The sequence below is a fragment of the Oncorhynchus keta genome, chromosome 25 (genome assembly GCF_023373465.1).
Source record: "Oncorhynchus keta strain PuntledgeMale-10-30-2019 chromosome 25, Oket_V2, whole genome shotgun sequence".
Lineage (NCBI taxonomy): Eukaryota > Metazoa > Chordata > Actinopteri > Salmoniformes > Salmonidae > Oncorhynchus > Oncorhynchus keta.
In genome coordinates this window covers 35355539-35375135 of record NC_068445.1, presented here as the reverse complement: position 1 = coordinate 35375135, position 19597 = coordinate 35355539, and the positions used below count along the sequence as shown (strand labels likewise).

General features: G+C 46.4%; 1 protein-coding gene across 1 annotated transcript in view; it reads left to right on the top strand.

Moving 5' to 3' along the window:
* LOC118377657 (potassium channel subfamily T member 1-like) overlaps positions 1-19597 on the top strand; it is a 180973-nt gene that overhangs the window by 95530 nt on the left and 65846 nt on the right. The window contains exons 8-12 of the mRNA XM_052479946.1: positions 104-163; positions 788-862; positions 10482-10565; positions 12246-12340; positions 14704-14887. Coding sequence (XP_052335906.1) covers positions 104-163; positions 788-862; positions 10482-10565; positions 12246-12340; positions 14704-14887 — 498 coding nt within the window. The remainder of the gene's footprint in view (positions 1-103; positions 164-787; positions 863-10481; positions 10566-12245; positions 12341-14703; positions 14888-19597) is intronic.

Below are 19597 nucleotides of genomic sequence, written 5' to 3'. Positions count from 1 at the left end.
TTACAGCACATCTTTTCCCCAGTAATATGTAGATTGCCTGAGAGGTTATGTGGCCAGATTGCAGCCCTGGTAATGTGTGTGCCTCCACTCTGCTCTGCTCCAGGTGATCGTGGCCTTAATCAGTTTCCTGGAAGCCATGCTCCTTACATATCTCAGCTACAAAGTAAGACACCTCAGCTCTACTCCTTTCACACTGATCACCGCCACAATGGAAGTCATTTCATTCATTCTATCAGGCAGAGTCGTGTGGCGTGTCTGTGTGAGATTGCAATTAATTGGCGAATTTTCTGGCATGTGTTTTAACCGCGAGCCTCCGCTCTAGCCTGAGCCAGAAGAACAGGTCATTAATACACTTTACAAATGAATAAAAAATGAGGTGTCTGTCCTACTTTTTTCTTTAAATTGGGCTCTTTCCTTAAATAACTCATTAGTGCTGCAGTGCTGCTTCCCTTTCTTTGATCAATTAGGCTGTTTTACTTTTACTTTAGGAAGACAAATAACAGTGTGATTTTTGTTTTGCTTCGTTTTGGCAGATGGCTTCAATTCCTAATTGTTTTAACGAATCCTGTCATTGTGTTCTCGCCTGTCTGGAGCGCCAGGTGGGCGGGATTAGCAGAATTGGTTCCATTGTGCCAGGCACACTTAGAACCGAGGTCTGATTATTCCAACAATATTGACCTCGTTTTTGGGGAATTCGTTTCATATCACTATCATTGTAATTAGTCCACAGACAGAGCCAGTAGCTTATTGCCTTGACTCACACGTTGATTGTCTTTCTCTCTTTCAGGGAAACATCTGGGAGCAGATGTTCCAGATCTCCTTCATCCTGGAGATGATCAATACCGTGCCGTTTATAATCACTGTGAGTCTTCTTCCACCTGCTCTCACACACACACACACACACACACACACACACACACACACACACACACACACACACACACACCTTGTTTTCCAACTGTGCCATATTCAATTATTATTATTTCAAACAGTCTATATACCTTCTAAAATGAATGGGCTTCAGGCATGCTGACAATACATGTACATGAGAAATGTGACAGGATACACCATGAGGAATGTGACAGGATACACAATGAGGAATGTGACAGGATACACCCTGAGGAATGTGACAGGATACACCATGAGGAATGTGACAGGATACACCATGAGGAATGTGACAGGATACACCATGAGGAATGTGACAGGATACACCATGAGGAATGTGACAGGATACACCATGAGGAATGTGACAGGATACACCATGAGGAATGTGACAGGATACACCATGAGGAATGTGACAGGATACACCATGAGGAATGTGACAGGATACACCATGAGGAATGTGACAGGATACACAATGAGGAATGTGACAGGATACACCATGAGGAATGTGACAGGATACACCATGAGGAATGTGACAGGATACACCATGAGGAATGTGACAGGATACACCATGAGGAATGTGACAGGATACACCATGAGGAATGTGACAGGATACACCATGAGGAATGTGACAGGATACACCATGAGGAATGTGACAGGATACACCATGAGGAATGTGACAGGATACACCATGAGGAATGTGACAGGATACACCATGAGGAATGTGACAGGATACACCATGAGGAATGTGACAGGATACACCATGAGGAATGTGACAGGATACACCATGAGGAATGTGACAGGATACACCATGAGGAATGTGACAGGATACACCATGAGGAATGTGACAGGATACACCATGAGGAATGTGAGGAATGTGACAGGATACACCATGAGGAATGTGACAGGATACACCATGAGGAATGTGACAGGATACACCATGAGGAATGTGACAGGATACACCATGAGGAATGTGACAGGATACACCATGAGGAATGTGACAGGATACACCATGAGACATGTGACAGGATACACCATGAGGAATGTGACAGGATACACCATGAGGAATGTGACAGGATACACCATGAGGAATGTGACAGGATACACCATGAGGAATGTGACAGGATACACCATGAGGAATGTGACAGGATACACCATGAGGAATGTGAGGAATGTGACAGGATACACCATGAGGAATGTGACAGGATACACCATGAGGAATGTGACAGGATACACCATGAGGAATGTGACAGGATACACCATGAGGAATGTGACAGGATACACCATGAGGAATGTGACAGGATACACCATGAGGAATGTGACAGGATACACCATGAGGAATGTGACAGGATACACCATGAGACATGTGACAGGATACACCATGAGGAATGTGACAGGATACACCATGAGGAATGTGACAGGATACACCATGAGGAATGTGACAGGATACACAATGAGGAATGTGACAGGATACACCATGAGGAATGTGACAGGATACACCATGAGGAATGTGACAGGATACACCATGAGGAATGTGACTGGATACACCATGAGGAATGTGACAGGATACACCATGAGGAATGTGACAGGATACACCATGAGGAATGTGAGGAATGTGACAGGATACACCGTGAGGAATGTGACAGGATACACCGTGAGGAATGTGACTGGATACACCATGAGGAATGTGACAGGATACACCATGAGGAATGTGACAGGATACACCGTGAGGAATGTGACAGGATACACCATGAGGAATGTGAGGAATGTGACAGGATACACCATGAGGAATGTGACAGGATACACAATGAGGAATGTGACAGGATACACCATGAGGAATGTGACAGGATACACCATGAGGAATGTGACAGGATACACAATGAGGAATGTGACAGGATACACCATGAGACATATGACAGGATACACCATGAGGAATGTGACAGGATACACCATGAGACATGTGACAGGATACACCATGAGGAATGTGACAGGATACAACGTGAGGAATGTGACAGGATACACCATGAGGAATGTGACAGGATACACCGTGAGGAATGTGACAGGATACACCATGAGGAATGTGACAGGATACACCATGAGGAATGTGACAGGATACACCGTGAGGAATGTGACAGGATACACCATGAGGAATGTGAGGAATGTGACAGGATACACCATGAGGAATGTGACAGGATACACCATGAGGAATGTGACAGGATACACCATGAGAAATGTGACAGGATACACCATGAGGAATGTGACAGGATACACCATGAGGAATGTGACAGGATACACCATGAGGAATGTGACAGGATACACCATGAGGAATGTGACAGGATACACCATGAGGAATGTGACAGGATACACCATGAGACATGTGACAGGATACACCATGAGGAATGTGACGGGATACACCATGAGGATTGTGACAGGATACACCATGAGGAATGTGACTGGATACACCATGAGGAATGTGACAGGATACACCATGAGGAATGTGACAGGATACACCGTGAGGAATGTGACAGGATACACCGTGAGGAATGTGACTGGATACACCATGAGGAATGTGACAGGATACACCATGAGGAATGTGACAGGATACACCATGAGGAATGTGACAGGATACACCATGAGGAATGTGACAGGATACACCATGAGGAATGTGACAGGATACACCATGAGGAATGTGACTGGATACACCATGAGGAATGTGACTGGATACACCATGAGGAATGTGACAGGATACACCATGAGGAATGTGACAGGATACACCGTGAGGAATGTGACAGGATACACCATGAGGAATGTGACAGGATACACCATGAGGAATGTGACAGGATACACCATGAGAAATGTGACAGGATACACAATGAGGAATGTGACTGGATACACCATGAGAAATGTGACAGGATACACCATGAGGAATGTGACAGGATACACCATGAGGAATGTGACTGGATACACCATGAGGAATGTGACAGGATACACCATGAGGAATGTGACAGGATACACCATGAGGAATGTGACAGGATACACCATGAGACATGTGACAGGATACACCATGAGGAATGTGACAGGATACACCATGAGGAATGTGACAGGATACACCATGAGGAATGTGACAGGATACACCGTGAGGAATGTGACAGGATACACCGTGAGGAATGTGACAGGATACACCATGAGGAATGTGACAGGATACACTGTGAGGAATGTGACAGGATACACCATGAGGAATGTGACAGGATACACAATGAGGAATGTGACAGGATACACAATGAGGAATGTGACAGGATACACCGTGAGGAATGTGACAGGATACACAATGAGGAATGTGACAGGATACACCGTGAGGAATGTGACAGGATACACCATGAGGAATGTGACAGGATACACCGTGAGGAATGTGACAGGATACACCATGAGGAATGTGACAGGATACACCGTGAGGAATGTGACAGGATACACCATGAGGAATGTGACAGGATACACCATGAGGAATGTGACAGGATACACCATGAGGAATGTGACAGGATACACTGTGAGGAATGTGACAGGATACACAATGAGGAATGTGACAGGATACACCGTGAGGAATGTGACAGGATACACCATGAGGAATGTGACAGGATACACCATGAGGAATGTGACAGGATACACCGTGAGGAATGTGACAGGATACACCGTGAGGAATGTGACAGGATACACTGTGAGGAATGTGACAGGATACACCGTGAGGAATGTGACAGGATACACCATGAGGAATGTGACAGGATACACCATGAGGAATGTGACAGGATACACAATGAGGAATGTGACAGGATACACCGTGAGGAATGTGACAGGATACACAATGAGGAATGTGACAGGATACACCGTGAGGAATGTGACAGGATACACCATGAGGAATGTGACAGGATACACCGTGAGGAATGTGACAGGATACACCATGAGGAATGTGACAGGATACACCGTGAGGAATGTGACAGGATACACCATGAGGAATGTGACAGGATACACCATGAGGAATGTGACAGGATACACCATGAGGAATGTGACAGGATACACCATGAGGAATGTGACAGGATACACCATGAGGAATGTGACAGGATACACCGTGAGGAATGTGACAGGATACACCGTGAGGAATGTGACAGGATACACCATGAGGAATGTGACTGGATACACCATGAGGAATGTGACAGGATACACCATGAGAAATGTGACAGGATACACAATGAGGAATGTGACAGGATACACCATGAGGAATGTGACAGGATACACCATGAGGAATGTGACAGGATACACCATGAGGAATGTGACAGGATACACCATGAGGAATGTGACAGGATACACCATGAGGAATGTGACAGGATACACCATGAGGAATGTGACAGGATACACAATGAGGAATGTGACAGGATACACAATGAGGAATGTGACAGGATACACAATGAGGAATGTGACAGGATACACCATGAGAAATGTGACAGGATACACAATGAGGAATGTGACAGGATACACCATGAGGAATGTGACAGGATACACAATGAGACATGTGACAGGATACACCATTAGGAATGTGACAGGATACACAATGAGGAATGTGACAGGATACACCATGAGGAATGTGACAGGATACACCATGAGGAATGTGACAGGATACACCATGAGGAATGTGACAGGATACACCATGAGAAATGTGACAGGATACACCATGAGGAATGTGACAGGATACACCATGAGGAATGTGACAGGATACACCATGAGGAATGTGACAGGATACACCATGAGGAATGTGACAGGATACACCGTGAGGAATGTGACAGGATACACCCTGAGGAATGTGACAGGATACACCATGAGGAATGTGACAGGATACACCGTGAGGAATGTGACAGGATACACCATGAGGAATGTGACAGGATACACAATGAGGAATGTGACAGGATACACCATGAGGAATGTGACAGGATACACCATGAGGAATGTGACAGGATACACCATGAGGAATGTGACAGGATACACCATGAGGAATGTGACAGGATACACCATGAGGAATGTGACAGGATACACCATGAGGAATGTGACAGGATACACAATGAGGAATGTGACAGGATACACAATGAGGAATGTGACAGGATACACAATGAGGAATGTGACAGGATACACCATGAGGAATGTGACAGGATACACAATGAGGAATGTGACAGGATACACCATGAGGAATGTGACAGGATACACAATGAGGAATGTGACAGGATACACCCTGAGGAATGTGACAGGATACACAATGAGGAATGTGACAGGATACACCATGAGGAATGTGACAGGATACACAATGAGGAATGTGACAGGATACACCATGAGGAATGTGACAGGATACACCATGAGGAATGTGACAGGATACACAATGAGGAATGTGACAGGATACACAATGAGGAATGTGACAGGATACACAATGAGGAATGTGACAGGATACACCATGAGGAATGTGACAGGATACACCATGAGAAATGTGACAGGATACACAATGAGGAATGTGACAGGATACACCATGAGGAATGTGACAGGATACACCATGAGAAATGTGACAGGATACACAATGAGGAATGTGACAGGATACACAATGAGGAATGTGACAGGATACACCATGAGGAATGTGACAGGATACACCATGAGGAATGTGACTGGATACACCATGAGGAATGTGACAGGATACACAATGAGGAATGTGACAGGATACACCATGAGGAATGTGACAGGATACACCGTGAGGAATGTGACAGGATACACCATGAGGAATGTGACAGGATACACCGTGAGGAATGTGACAGGATACACCATGAGAAATGTGACAGGATACACAATGAGGAATGTGACAGGATACACCATGAGGAATGTGACTGGATACACCATGAGGAATGTGACAGGATACACCATGAGGAATGTGACAGGATACACCATGAGGAATGTGACAGGATACACCATGAGGAATGTGACACAATACACCATGAGGAATGTGACAGGATACACAATGAGGAATGTGACAGGATACACAATGAGGAATGTGACAGGATACACAATGAGGAATGTGACAGGATACACCATGAGAAATGTGACAGGATACACAATGAGGAATGTGACAGGATACACCATGAGGAATGTGACAGGATACACAATGAGACATGTGACAGGATACACCATTAGAATGTGACAGGATACACAATGAGGAATGTGACAGGATACACAATGAGGAATGTGACAGGATACACCATGAGGAATGTGACAGGATACACCATGAGAAATGTGATAGGATACACAATGAGGAATGTGACAGGATACACCATGAGGAATGTGACAGGATACACCATGAGGAATGTAACAGGATACACCGTGAGGAATGTGACAGGATACACCATGAGGAATGTGACAGGATACACCATGAGGAATGTGACTGGATACACCATGAGGAATGTGACAGGATACACATGAGGAATGTGACAGGATACACCATGAGGAATGTGACAGGATACACCATGAGGAATGTGACAGGATACACCATGAGGAATGTGACAGGATACACCATGAGGAATGTGACAGGATACACCATGAGGAATGTGACAGGATACACCATGAGACATATGACAGGATACACAATGAGGAATGTGACAGGATACACCATGAGAAATGTGACAGGATACACCATGAGGAATGTGACAGGATACACCATGAGACATGTGACAGGATACACCATGAGGAATGTGACAGGATACACCATGAGGAATGTGACAGGATACACCATGAGGAATGTGACAGGATACACCATGAGGAATGTGACTGGATACACCATGAGGAATGTGACAGGATACACCATGAGGAATGTGACAGGATACACCGTGAGGAATGTGACAGGATACACCATGAGGAATGTGACAGGATACACCATGAGGAATGTGACAGGATACACCATGAGGAATGTGACAGGATACACAATGAGGAATGTGACTGGATACACCATGAGGAATGTGACAGGATACACCATGAGGAATGTGACAGGATACACCATGAGGAATGTGACAGGATACACCATGAGGAATGTGACAGGATACACCATGAGGAATGTGACTGGATACACCATGAGGAATGTGACAGGATACACCATGAGGAATGTGACAGGATACACCATGAGGAATGTGACAGGATACACCATGAGACATGTGACAGGATACACCATGAGGAATGTGACAGGATACACCATGAGGAATGTGACAGGATACACCATGAGGAATGTGACAGGATACACCGTGAGGAATGTGACAGGATACACCGTGAGGAATGTGACAGGATACACCATGAGGAATGTGACAGGATACACTGTGAGGAATGTGACAGGATACACCATGAGGAATGTGACAGGATACACCATGAGGAATGTGACAGGATACACAATGAGGAATGTGACAGGATACACCGTGAGGAATGTGACAGGATACACAATGAGGAATGTGACAGGATACACCGTGAGGAATGTGACAGGATACACCATGAGGAATGTGACAGGATACACCGTGAGGAATGTGACAGGATACACCGTGAGGAATGTGACAGGATACACCGTGAGGAATGTGACAGGATACACCATGAGGAATGTGACAGGATACACCATGAGGAATGTGACAGGATACACCATGAGGAATGTGACAGGATACACCATGAGGAATGTGACAGGATACACCATGAGGAATGTGACAGGATACACCATGAGGAATGTGACAGGATACACCATGAGGAATGTGACAGGATACACCGTGAGGAATGTGACAGGATACACCGTGAGGAATGTGACAGGATACACCATGAGGAATGTGACAGGATACACCGTGAGGAATGTGACAGGATACACCATGAGAAATGTGACAGGATACACAATGAGGAATGTGACAGGATACACCATGAGGAATGTGACAGGATACACCATGAGGAATGTGACAGGATACACCATGAGGAATGTGACAGGATACACCATGAGGAATGTGACAGGATACACAATGAGGAATGTGACAGGATACACAATGAGGAATGTGACAGGATACACCATGAGGAATGTGACAGGATACACCATGAGGAATGTGACAGGATACACAATGAGGAATGTGACAGGATACACAATGAGGAATGTGACAGGATACACAATGAGGAATGTGACAGGATACACCATGAGGAATGTGACAGGATACACCATGAGGAATGTGACTGGATACACCATGAGGAATGTGACAGGATACACCATGAGGAATGTGACAGGATACACAATGAGGAATGTGACAGGATACACCATGAGGAATGTGACAGGATACACCATGAGGAATGTGACAGGATACACCATGAGGAATGTGACAGGATACACCATGAGGAATGTGACTGGATACACCATGAGGAATGTGACAGGATACACCATGAGGAATGTGACAGGATACACCATGAGGAATGTGACAGGATACACAATGAGGAATGTGACAGGATACACCATGAGGAATGTGACAGGATACACCATGAGGAATGTGACAGGATACACCATGAGGAATGTGACAGGATACACCATGAGGAATGTGACTGGATACACCATGAGGAATGTGACAGGATACACCATGAGGAATGTGACAGGATACACCATGAGGAATGTGACAGGATACACCATGAGGAATGTGACAGGATACACCATGAGACATGTGACAGGATACACCATGAGGAATGTGACAGGATACACCATGAGGAATGTGACAGGATACACCATGAGACATGTGACAGGATACACCATGAGGAATGTGACAGGATACACCATGAGGAATGTGACAGGATACACCATGAGGAATGTGACGGGATACACCATGAGACATGTGACAGGATACACCATGAGGAATGTGACAGGATAAACCATGAGGAATGTGACAGGATACACCATGAGGAATGTGACAGGATACACCATGAGGAATGTGACAGGATACACCATGAGGAATGTGGTGACCAATAGATTCATTTCAGTGGCTCAAACCATATTCCACAAAGCAAACAAGGCCAATTAGTGAACATCAAATCAAATTGTATTAGTCACTTGCGCTGAATACAACAGGTGTAGTAGACCTTACTGTGAAATGCTTACTTACAAGCACTTAACCAACAATACAGTTCAATAAATAATGTTAAGAAAATATTTACTAAATAAATTAAAGTAAAAATAAAATAAATAGTAACACAATAAAATAACAATAAGGAGGCTATAAACAGGGGTACCGGTACAGAGTGGATGTAATTTGTACATGTAGGTAGGTAGGGGTAAAGTGACTGCATGGATAATAAAAAGTGAGTAGTAGCAGTGTGATAACAAAAGGGGGGCATTTGATTAATTGTTCAACAGTCTTATTGCTTGGGGGTAGAAGACAACATATGACCGTTGCAATGTTTATGTTTTATATTATGAGTATAGCTCTAGAGACCTGGGAGGATGGTAATGTGGGACTGTGAGTGTTGAAACTTGATGATGGGAGTGTACACTGCACACTGTGCATATGAATTTATCCCAATTGTCTCTTCAGATCTTCTGGCCTCCATTGAGAAACATCTTCATCCCAGTGTTTCTCAACTGCTGGTTAGCCAAGTGTGCCCTGGAGAATATGATTGTGAGTATATGCTACAGCCATAACGCAGCAATCAAAACTGGACAGAACTGGTTGCAATGATGTCATAATGATGTAGTTTTGTTGGCAGGGAATACATGGGTTCTTCCTATTAAAATGCTTCAGCTTTCAGATTATGCTGTATATAGCCTGCTTGCAGAATAGTTGCTATAGAATAACTTAACTCTGCATTATGTGGGTGTAGAAGAGCCCCGGTAAGAATTCCCTGGTTATGAATAGTCTGTAGATTCCCTGTCAGTTTAAGAAAAAAAGTTTTAGGAAGGCGATGAGTATAGATTTGAGCAAGAGCCTGCATATATCTCTGTGGACAGATGGTTAGGTCCAGGGCCAAGGAGACCAGTTCTGAGAGGGAGAACAGGTCCAGCCTGGAGAGGTTGAAGGGGAGGCTTCAACCAAACAGAAACATTAACAAGGGACATGGTTGGTATGTAGCTTGAAGAAACTGAAGTGGGGCTTCAGCCAAACAGAAACATTAACAAGGGACATGGTGGGTATGTAGCTTGAAGAAACTGAAGTGGGGCTTCAGCCAAACATAAACATTAACAAGGTATGAAGGGGCATGGTGGGTATGTAGCTTGAAGAGACTGAAGTGGGGCTTCAGCCAAACAGAAACATTAAGAAGGGACATGGTGGATAGGTAGCTTGAAGAGACTGAAGTGGGGCTTCAGCCAAACAGAAACATTAACAAGGGACATGGTGGGTAGGTAGCTTGAAGAGACTGAAGTGGGGCTTCAGCCAAACAGAAACTTTAACAAGGTATGAAGGGGCATGGTGGGTATGTAGCTTGAAGAGACTGAAGTGGGGCTTCAGCCAAACAGAAACGTAAACAAGGGAAATGTTGGGTATGTAGCTTGAAGAAACTGAAGTGGGGCTTCAGCCAAACAGAAACATTAACAAGGTATGAAAGGGCATGGTGGGTATGTAGCTTGAAGAGACTGAAGTGGGGCTTCAGCCAAACAGAAACATTAACAAGGTATGAAGGGGCATGGTGGGTATGTAGCTTGAAGAGATTGAAGTGGGGCTTCAGCCAAACAGAAACATTAAGAAGGGACATGGTGGGTAGGTAGCTTGAAGAGACTGAAGTGGGGCTTCAGCCAAACAGAAACATTAACAAGGGACATGGTGGGTATGTAGCTTGAAGAGAATGAAGTGGGGCTTCAGCCAAACAGAAACATTAACAAGGTATGAAGGGGCATGGTGGGTATGTAGCTTGAAGAGATTGAAGTGGGGCTTCAGCCAAACAGAAACTTAAACAAGGTATGAAGGGGCATGTTGGGTATGTAGCTTGAAGAGACTGAAGTGGGGCTTCAGCCAAACAGAAACTTTAACAAGGGACATGTTGGGTATGTAGCTTGAAGAAACTGAAGTGGGGCTTCAGCCAAACAGAAACATTAACAAGGTGTGACATGGGCTGCATGTTCACTGCAGCCCATGTATGCTGTATGTAAGGTTGACTGCATGAGTATCAAAGTAACCAGCAAGGCAGATAGGTTTTAAAGTGAGATGAATAGACAGATAGATGGTGCAGACTGACAGACTGACAGACTAGCCAGGACAGCAGACCAACTGACTGACCAACCGATTTAACATGAACCCTAACCCTCTCTCTGTATCTCTCCTTCCCTCGCTCTGCTTCTATCCCTCCCCCCTCTTTACCCTCAGAATGATCTCCATCGTGCCATTCAGAGGACCCACTCGGCCATGTTCAACCAGGTTCTCATCCTCATCTGCACCCTACTCTGTCTGGTCTTCACTGGGTATGTGTCCTCTGATCCCAGCCTCTCTTCCCTGGAGCTTCCTAAATCTGGGCTCATGGGCCGCAACTCATTCCACAAAGCTGTTCCCTGCCATCTGCCCTTTTTCATTCCCACTCACAGATCTGATAGAATCTGGTTAAGGGTAAGCAACATTGAAAAAAGGAGGTGGACTTGGTTGTTATGACAACATCAACAACCATCATGGCCCACAGATAGTTTTCTCATGCCCAGTTGTTTCAGATCTGTGAAGGGGAGTGAACAAGGGTATCTAGGAGGAAACAACTTTCTGGAATGAAATACAGCCCCTGATCTCCCCCTTCATCCCTGGGACCTTCTCCTCTCCTCCATCCACTGACATCTTGACTCCTCATTATCCAATACAGGAAATGAACTGAGGAAGTCAGGCAGAACAGATAGCAGAATCAATGGTGTGATTCTCACTGATTCAACAGGTCAGAGCAGAAGTGTTGTGGTGCATCGATCGTTGGGAATGTAGGGTTTTGATCCTTAATCTGCCAGGCTGAATTTCAATGTGGATAGTATATGTATGTCTAACTGTCTGTTTAAATATCACAAGTGATGAGATCAGTAGGACTCAGGCCAAGCTGTAACAGTAAGTTAGGTTAAATTGGATCATCATTATGTGTAATTCACCTTTCTCTTAGACTTTTTGATTTGTAATTTTATTTCACCTTTATTTAACAAGGCAAGTAAGTTAAGAACAAATTCTTATTTACAATGACGGCCTACACCACCACACCCGGACGATGCAGGGCCAATTGTGCGCCGCCCTATGGGACTCCCAGTCACAGCCTGTTGTGATACAGCCTGGATTCAAACCAGGGTGTCTGTAGTGACACCTCAAGCGCTGAGATGCAGTGCCTTAGACCGCTGTGCCACTCGGGAGCCATTGATCATTCAATGTGTCCATGTTTTAATTGAACCAGTCCTTATTCAAATAAGCTCACTGCTCTTTCCTCGTGCAAACAGATGCCAGATCTTCCTCACAGGGGGAAAATAATCCTGCTGCAGGAGGATTTGAATAAATATGTAAAAAGTATAATCACTGCCAGGGGGCAACTGGAAGCAGTGTTTGTAGGCTATAAAATGCAGTAGCGTACCTCGGGGGCTATGGTTCGGGGAAGGCTCCGCTAACCAACCGACCTCATACCATCCAGTATCCTCAAGGCTTGCTAGAGCGTTGTGACCTGACATAGTGCAGTGGTCTGAGCCGCAAGCTTCAGTACCGAGTATCAGAAGTTCACGCCCGGTTCTGGCTAATCGTTTTAACACTTTGTGTGAAAGGAAACTAATGTTGGTGTAGCCTACTGACTCTCATCATTCTATTCGTTCCCTTATTAAGTTATCCAACAGTGTCTGATACGGTAATTTCTTATCAAGATCAGGGGTATAATAACCTTCGACTGTCCATATTTGAAATGTGTAACAACATCAAGTCTATCTGGGGATTGAGTTATTTGTGCCAGAAGGCCCGTGGGCCGGAATCAAACCCACACAGACACAGTAGGCCAATATGTTCGCACTGAAGGCAGCAGACCTAACTGCTAGACCACCCCAGGCCACAATTGAACTCCATTTTGACAGTTCATTCGTAACTTTGACAGTTCATTCATAACTTTGACAGTTCATTCGTAACTTTGACAGTTCATTCGTATTGCCTACCTCCTCATGCCATTTGCACACACTGTATATAGACTTTCTTTGCTCCATGTGTAACTCTGTGTTGTCTGTGTCACACTTCTTTGCTTTATCTTGGCCAGGTTGCAGTTGCAAATGAGAACTTGTTCTCAACTAGCCTACCTGGTTAAATAAAGGTGTTCTCAACTAGCCTACCTGGTTAAATAAAGGTGTTCTCAACTAGCCTACCTGGTTAAATAAAGGTGAAATAAATAAATAAAATAAAATAAAAAACTTGAACATACACTTGACACTGTATATGAAACGACGGTTGTTGATGTGTATGGCTGTGTTTCAGATAGATTTTATAAGTTTGAATGTTGCAGTAGTAGGAGCTAGGGTTAGCGTTTGAGCGAGCGAGAGAGAGAGAACATCATTTTGATAGCAAACCCTGATCCCAATGACTCGACTGCCCCCGCATGGAGAGAAAGAGAGCTGTTCATTTTCAGCCACGCACGGAGCTCATTTAGAATTGCATCTGGAAAATTCCCTGTGACCTAAGGATCGATCAAGTTAAGATCCGACATCTGAAGCTCTGAGTTCCGGCATTATAGTGGTTCTCCATAACGCGAATTCAGCAACATACGATGTCAATCATCTGTGCTCGCGAGACTACCTTGTGCAAAATGTCACCCCTAAATGTGAAATCCCTCTCCTCCTTCCAGGGCGTGTGGTATCCAGCATCTTGAGAGAGCATCCAATCAGAACCTGACTCTGTTCAACTCTCTGTATTTCTGCATCGTCACCTTCTCTACCGTGGGCTACGGTGACGTCACACCTCATATCTGGCCCTCTCAGCTGCTGGTGGTTATTCTCATCTGTGTGGCTCTCGTGGTCCTCCCGCTACAGGTATGACACTGTATATAACAGTGCTTACACAATAGCCTATTACCACAGCTGTTTTCCAAGGATAATTGAGGCTGAAAGATTTCACAAGATTTCATTTGTATTTGTATTTATTAGGGTTCTCCATTAGTTCCTGCCAAGGCAGCAGCTACTCTTCCTGGCGTCCAAACGCATTAAGGCACATTATATATAAAACACAAGATAAATCATATAACATTATTACACCACTACATATCTACAATACAACAGGTATAATACCACCATACAACAATATTACAATGTACGTGTGTGTAGAGTGTGGGTGCTAGCATGTGTGTGCGTATGCCTGTGTCTGTTCCTGTGTGTGTAGAGTGTGTGTGCGTATGCGTGTCTGTTCCTGTGTGTAGAGTGTGGGTGCTAGCGTGTGTGTGCGTATGCGTGTGTCTGTTCCTGTGTGTAGAATGTGTGTGCGTATGCGTGTGTCTGTTCCTGTGTGTAGAGTGTGGGTGCTAGCGTGTGTCTGTTCCTGTGTGTGTAGAGTGTGTGTGCGTATGCGTGTGTCTGTTCCTGTGTGTGTAGAGTGTGGGTGCTAGCGTGTGTCTGTTCCTGTGTGTGTAGAGTGTGTGTGCGTATGCGTGTGTCTGTTCCTGTGTGTGTCTCAGTCGCTGCTGTTCCATAAGGCTTATATTTTTTTACCTGAGTCTATTGCTTCCTTCAGTTGCCTGATGTGGAATAGAATTCCATGCTCTATGTAGTACTGTGTGCCTCCCATAGTCTGTTCTGGACTAGAAAGGTTGGGGTGGCAGGGTAGCCTAGTGGTTAGAGCGTTGGACTAGTGTCCGAAAGGTTGCAAGATCAAATCCCCGAGCTGAGAAGGTAAAAATCTGTTGTTCTGCCCCTGAACAAGGCAGTTAACCCACTGTTCCTAGTTAAATAAAGGTTAAAAACAAAGAATGGCCTGATAAGTACTGTTTTGAAATTACAGATGTATACCTGTAGTAGTAACCAGTCATGAAGTAACATCCTCAACGCTAAGACTGCTTGAACAAACTTCATGTTCTTCATGTTGTAGAACAAACAAACAGACGTAGACGTCCTGTGTAAACAATGATGGCAAACTTTCTGAGAATGAACATAATTTGCTTGTCATGCTCCGCCCTCACATGCACCGTCCATCGTCAGTAATGAGAACACAACTCAAAGCTTTGTTCTCGCTGAGAGTGAGGCACAACAACACCTTGTTAGTTATCTTCCTATATCTTAGTTCCAGCAGCAGCCCTCCTCATTAAACCTTTTATACAGTATGTGGACTAAATCCCCTCAGTATAAATTAACTGATGAATAGAATCCATAGATTGTCACCCTCCTACCTCTGTCACCCTCCTACCTCTGTCACCCTTCTCTTTCTGTCACCCTCCTACTTCTGCCACCCTCCTACCTCTGTCACCCTTCTCTTTCTGTCACCCTCCTACCTCTGTCACCCTCCTACATCTGTCACCCTCCTACCTCTGTCACCCTTCTCCTTCTGTCACCCTCCTACCTCTGTCACCCTTCTACCTCTGTCACCCTTCTCTTTCTGTCACCCTCCTACCTCTGTCACCCTCCTACATCTGTCACCCTCCTACCTCTGTCACCCTTCTTTTTCTGTCACCCTCCTGCCTCTGTCACCCTCCTACCTCTGTCACCCTCCTACCGCTGTCACCCTTCTCTTTCTGTCACCCTCCTACCTCTGTCACCCTCCTACCTCTGTCACCCTTCTCTTTCTGTCACCCTCCTACCTCTGTCACCCTCCTACTTCTGTCACCCTCCTACCTCTGTCACCCTTCTCTTTCTGTCACCCTCCTACTTCTGTCACCCTCCTACCTCCGTCACCCTCCTACCTCTGTCACCCTTCTCTTTCTGTCACCCTCCTACCTCTGTCACCCTCCTACTTCTGTCACCCTCCTACCTCTGTCACCCTTCTCTTTCTGTCACCCTCCTACCTCTGTCACCCTTCTCTTTCTGTCACCCTCCTACCTCTGTCACCCTCCTACCTCTGTCACCCTCCTACCTCTGTCACCCTTCTCTTTCTGTCACCCTCCTACCTCTGTCACCCTCCTACCTCTGTCACCCTCCTACCTCTGTCACCCTTCTCTTTCTGTCACCCTCCTACTCCTGTCACCTTCCTACCTCTGTCACCCTTCTCTTTCTGTCACCCTCCTACCTCTGTCACCCTCCTACTTCTGTCACCTTCCTACCTCTGTCACCCTTCTCTTTCTGTCACCCTCCTACCTCTGTCACCCTCCTACTTCTGTCACCCTCCTTCCTCTGTCACCCTTCTCTTTCTGTCACCCTCCTACCTCTGTCACCCTCCTAACTCTGTCACCCTTCTCTTTCTGTCACCCTTCTACTCCTGTCACCTTCCTACCTCTGTCACCCTTCTCTTTCTGTCACCCTCCTACCTCTGTCACCCTCCTACTTCTGTCACCTTCCTACCTCTGTCACCCTTCTCTTTCTGTCACCCTCCTACCTCTGTCACCCTCCTACTTCTGTCACTCTCCTACCTCTGTCACCCTTCTCTTTCTGTCACCCTCCTACTTCTGTCACCCTCCTACCTCTGTCACCCTCCTACCTCTGTCACCCTTCTCTTTCTGTCACCCTCCTACCTCTGTCACCCTCCTACCTCTGTCACCCTCCTACCTCTGTCACCCTTCTCTTTCTGTCACCCTCCTACCTCTGTCACCCTCCTACCTCTGTCACCCTCCTACCTCTGTCACCCTCCTACTTCTGTCACCCTCCTACCTCTGTCACCCTCCTACTTCTGTCACCCTCCTACCTCTGTCACCCTCCTACCTCTGTCACCCTCCTACCTCTGTCACCCTTCTCTCTGTCACCCTCCTACCTCTGCCACCCTCCTACCTCTGTCACCCTTCTCTTCTGTCACCCTCCTACCTCTGTCACCCTCCTACCTCTGTCACCCTTCTCTTTCTGTCACCCTCCTACTTCTGTCACCCTCCTACCTCTGTCACCCTCCTACCTCTGTCACCCTTCTCTTTCTGTCACCCTCCTGCCTCTGTCACCCTCCTACCTCTGTCACCCTCCTACCGCTGTCACCCTTCTCTTTCTGTCACCCTCCTACCTCTGTCACCCTCCTACCTCTGTCACCCTTCTCTTTCTGTCACCCTCCTACCTCTGTCACCCTCCTACTTCTGTCACCCTCCTACCTCTGTCACCCTTCTCTTTCTGTCACCCTCCTACTTCTGTCACCCTCCTACCTCCGTCACCCTCCTACCTCTGTCACCCTTCTCTTTCTGTCACCCTCCTACCTCTGTCACCCTCCTACTTCTGTCACCCTCCTACCTCTGTCACCCTTCTCTTTCTGTCACCCTCCTACCTCTGTCACCCTCTCTTCTGTCACCCTCCTACCTCTGTCACCCTCCTACCTCTGTCACCCTCCTACCTCTGTCACCCTTCTCTTTCTGTCACCCTCCTACCTCTGTCACCCTCCTACCTCTGTCACCCTCTCCTACCTCTGTCACCCTTCTCTTTCTGTCACCCTCCTACTCCTGTCACCTTCCTACCTCTGTCACCCTTCTCTTTCTGTCACCCTCCTACCTCTGTCACCCTCCTACCTCTGTCACCCTCCTACCTCTGTCACCCTTCTCTTTCTGTCACCCTCCTACCTCTGTCACCCTCCTACCTCTGTCACCCTCCTTCCTCTGTCACCCTTCTCTTTCTGTCACCCTCCTACCTCTGTCACCCTCCTAACTCTGTCACCCTTCTCTTTCTGTCACCCTTCTACCCTGTCACCTTCCTACCTCTGTCACCCTCCTACCTCTGTCACCCTCCTACCTCTGTCACCCTCCTACTTCTGTCACCTTCCTACCTCTGTCACCCTTCTCTTTCTGTCACCCTCCTACCTCTGTCACCCTCCTACTTCTGTCACCCTCCTACCTCTGTCACCCTTCTCTTTCTGTCACCCTCCTACTTCTGTCACCCTCCTACCTCTGTCACCCTCCTACCTCTGTCACCCTTCTCTTTCTGTCACCCTCCTACCTCTGTCACCCTCCTACCTCTGTCACCCTCCTACCTCTGTCACCCTTCTCTTTCTGTCACCCTCCTACCTCTGTCACCCTCCTACCTCTGTCACCCTCCTACCTCTGTCACCCTTCTCTTTCTGTCACCCTCCTACCTCTGTCACCCTCCTACTTCTGTCACCTTCCTACCTCTGTCACCCTTCTCTTTCTGTCACCCTCCTACCTCTGTCACCCTCCTACTTCTGTCACCTCCTACCTCTGTCACCCTTCTCTTTCTGTCACCCTCCTACTTCTGTCACCCTCCTACCTCTGTCAGCCTCCTACCTCTGTCACCCTTCTCTTTCTGTCACCCTCCTACCTCTGTCACCCTCCTACCTCTGTCACCCTCCTACCTCTGTCACCCTTCTCTTTCTGTCACCCTCCTACCTCTGTCACCCTCCTACCTCTGTCACCCTCCTACCTCTGTCACCCTTCTCTTTCTGTCACCCTCCTCCCTCTTTCACCCTCCTACCTCTGTCACTCTCCTACCTCTGTCACCCTTCTCTTTCTGTCACCCTCCTACCTCTGTCACCCTCCTACCTCTGTCACCCTTCTCTTTCTGTCACCCTCCTACCTCTGTCACCCTCCTACCTCTGTCACCCTTCTCTTTCTGTCACCCTCCTACCTCTGTCACCCTCCTACCTCTGTCACTCTCCTACCTCTGTCACCCTTCTCTTTC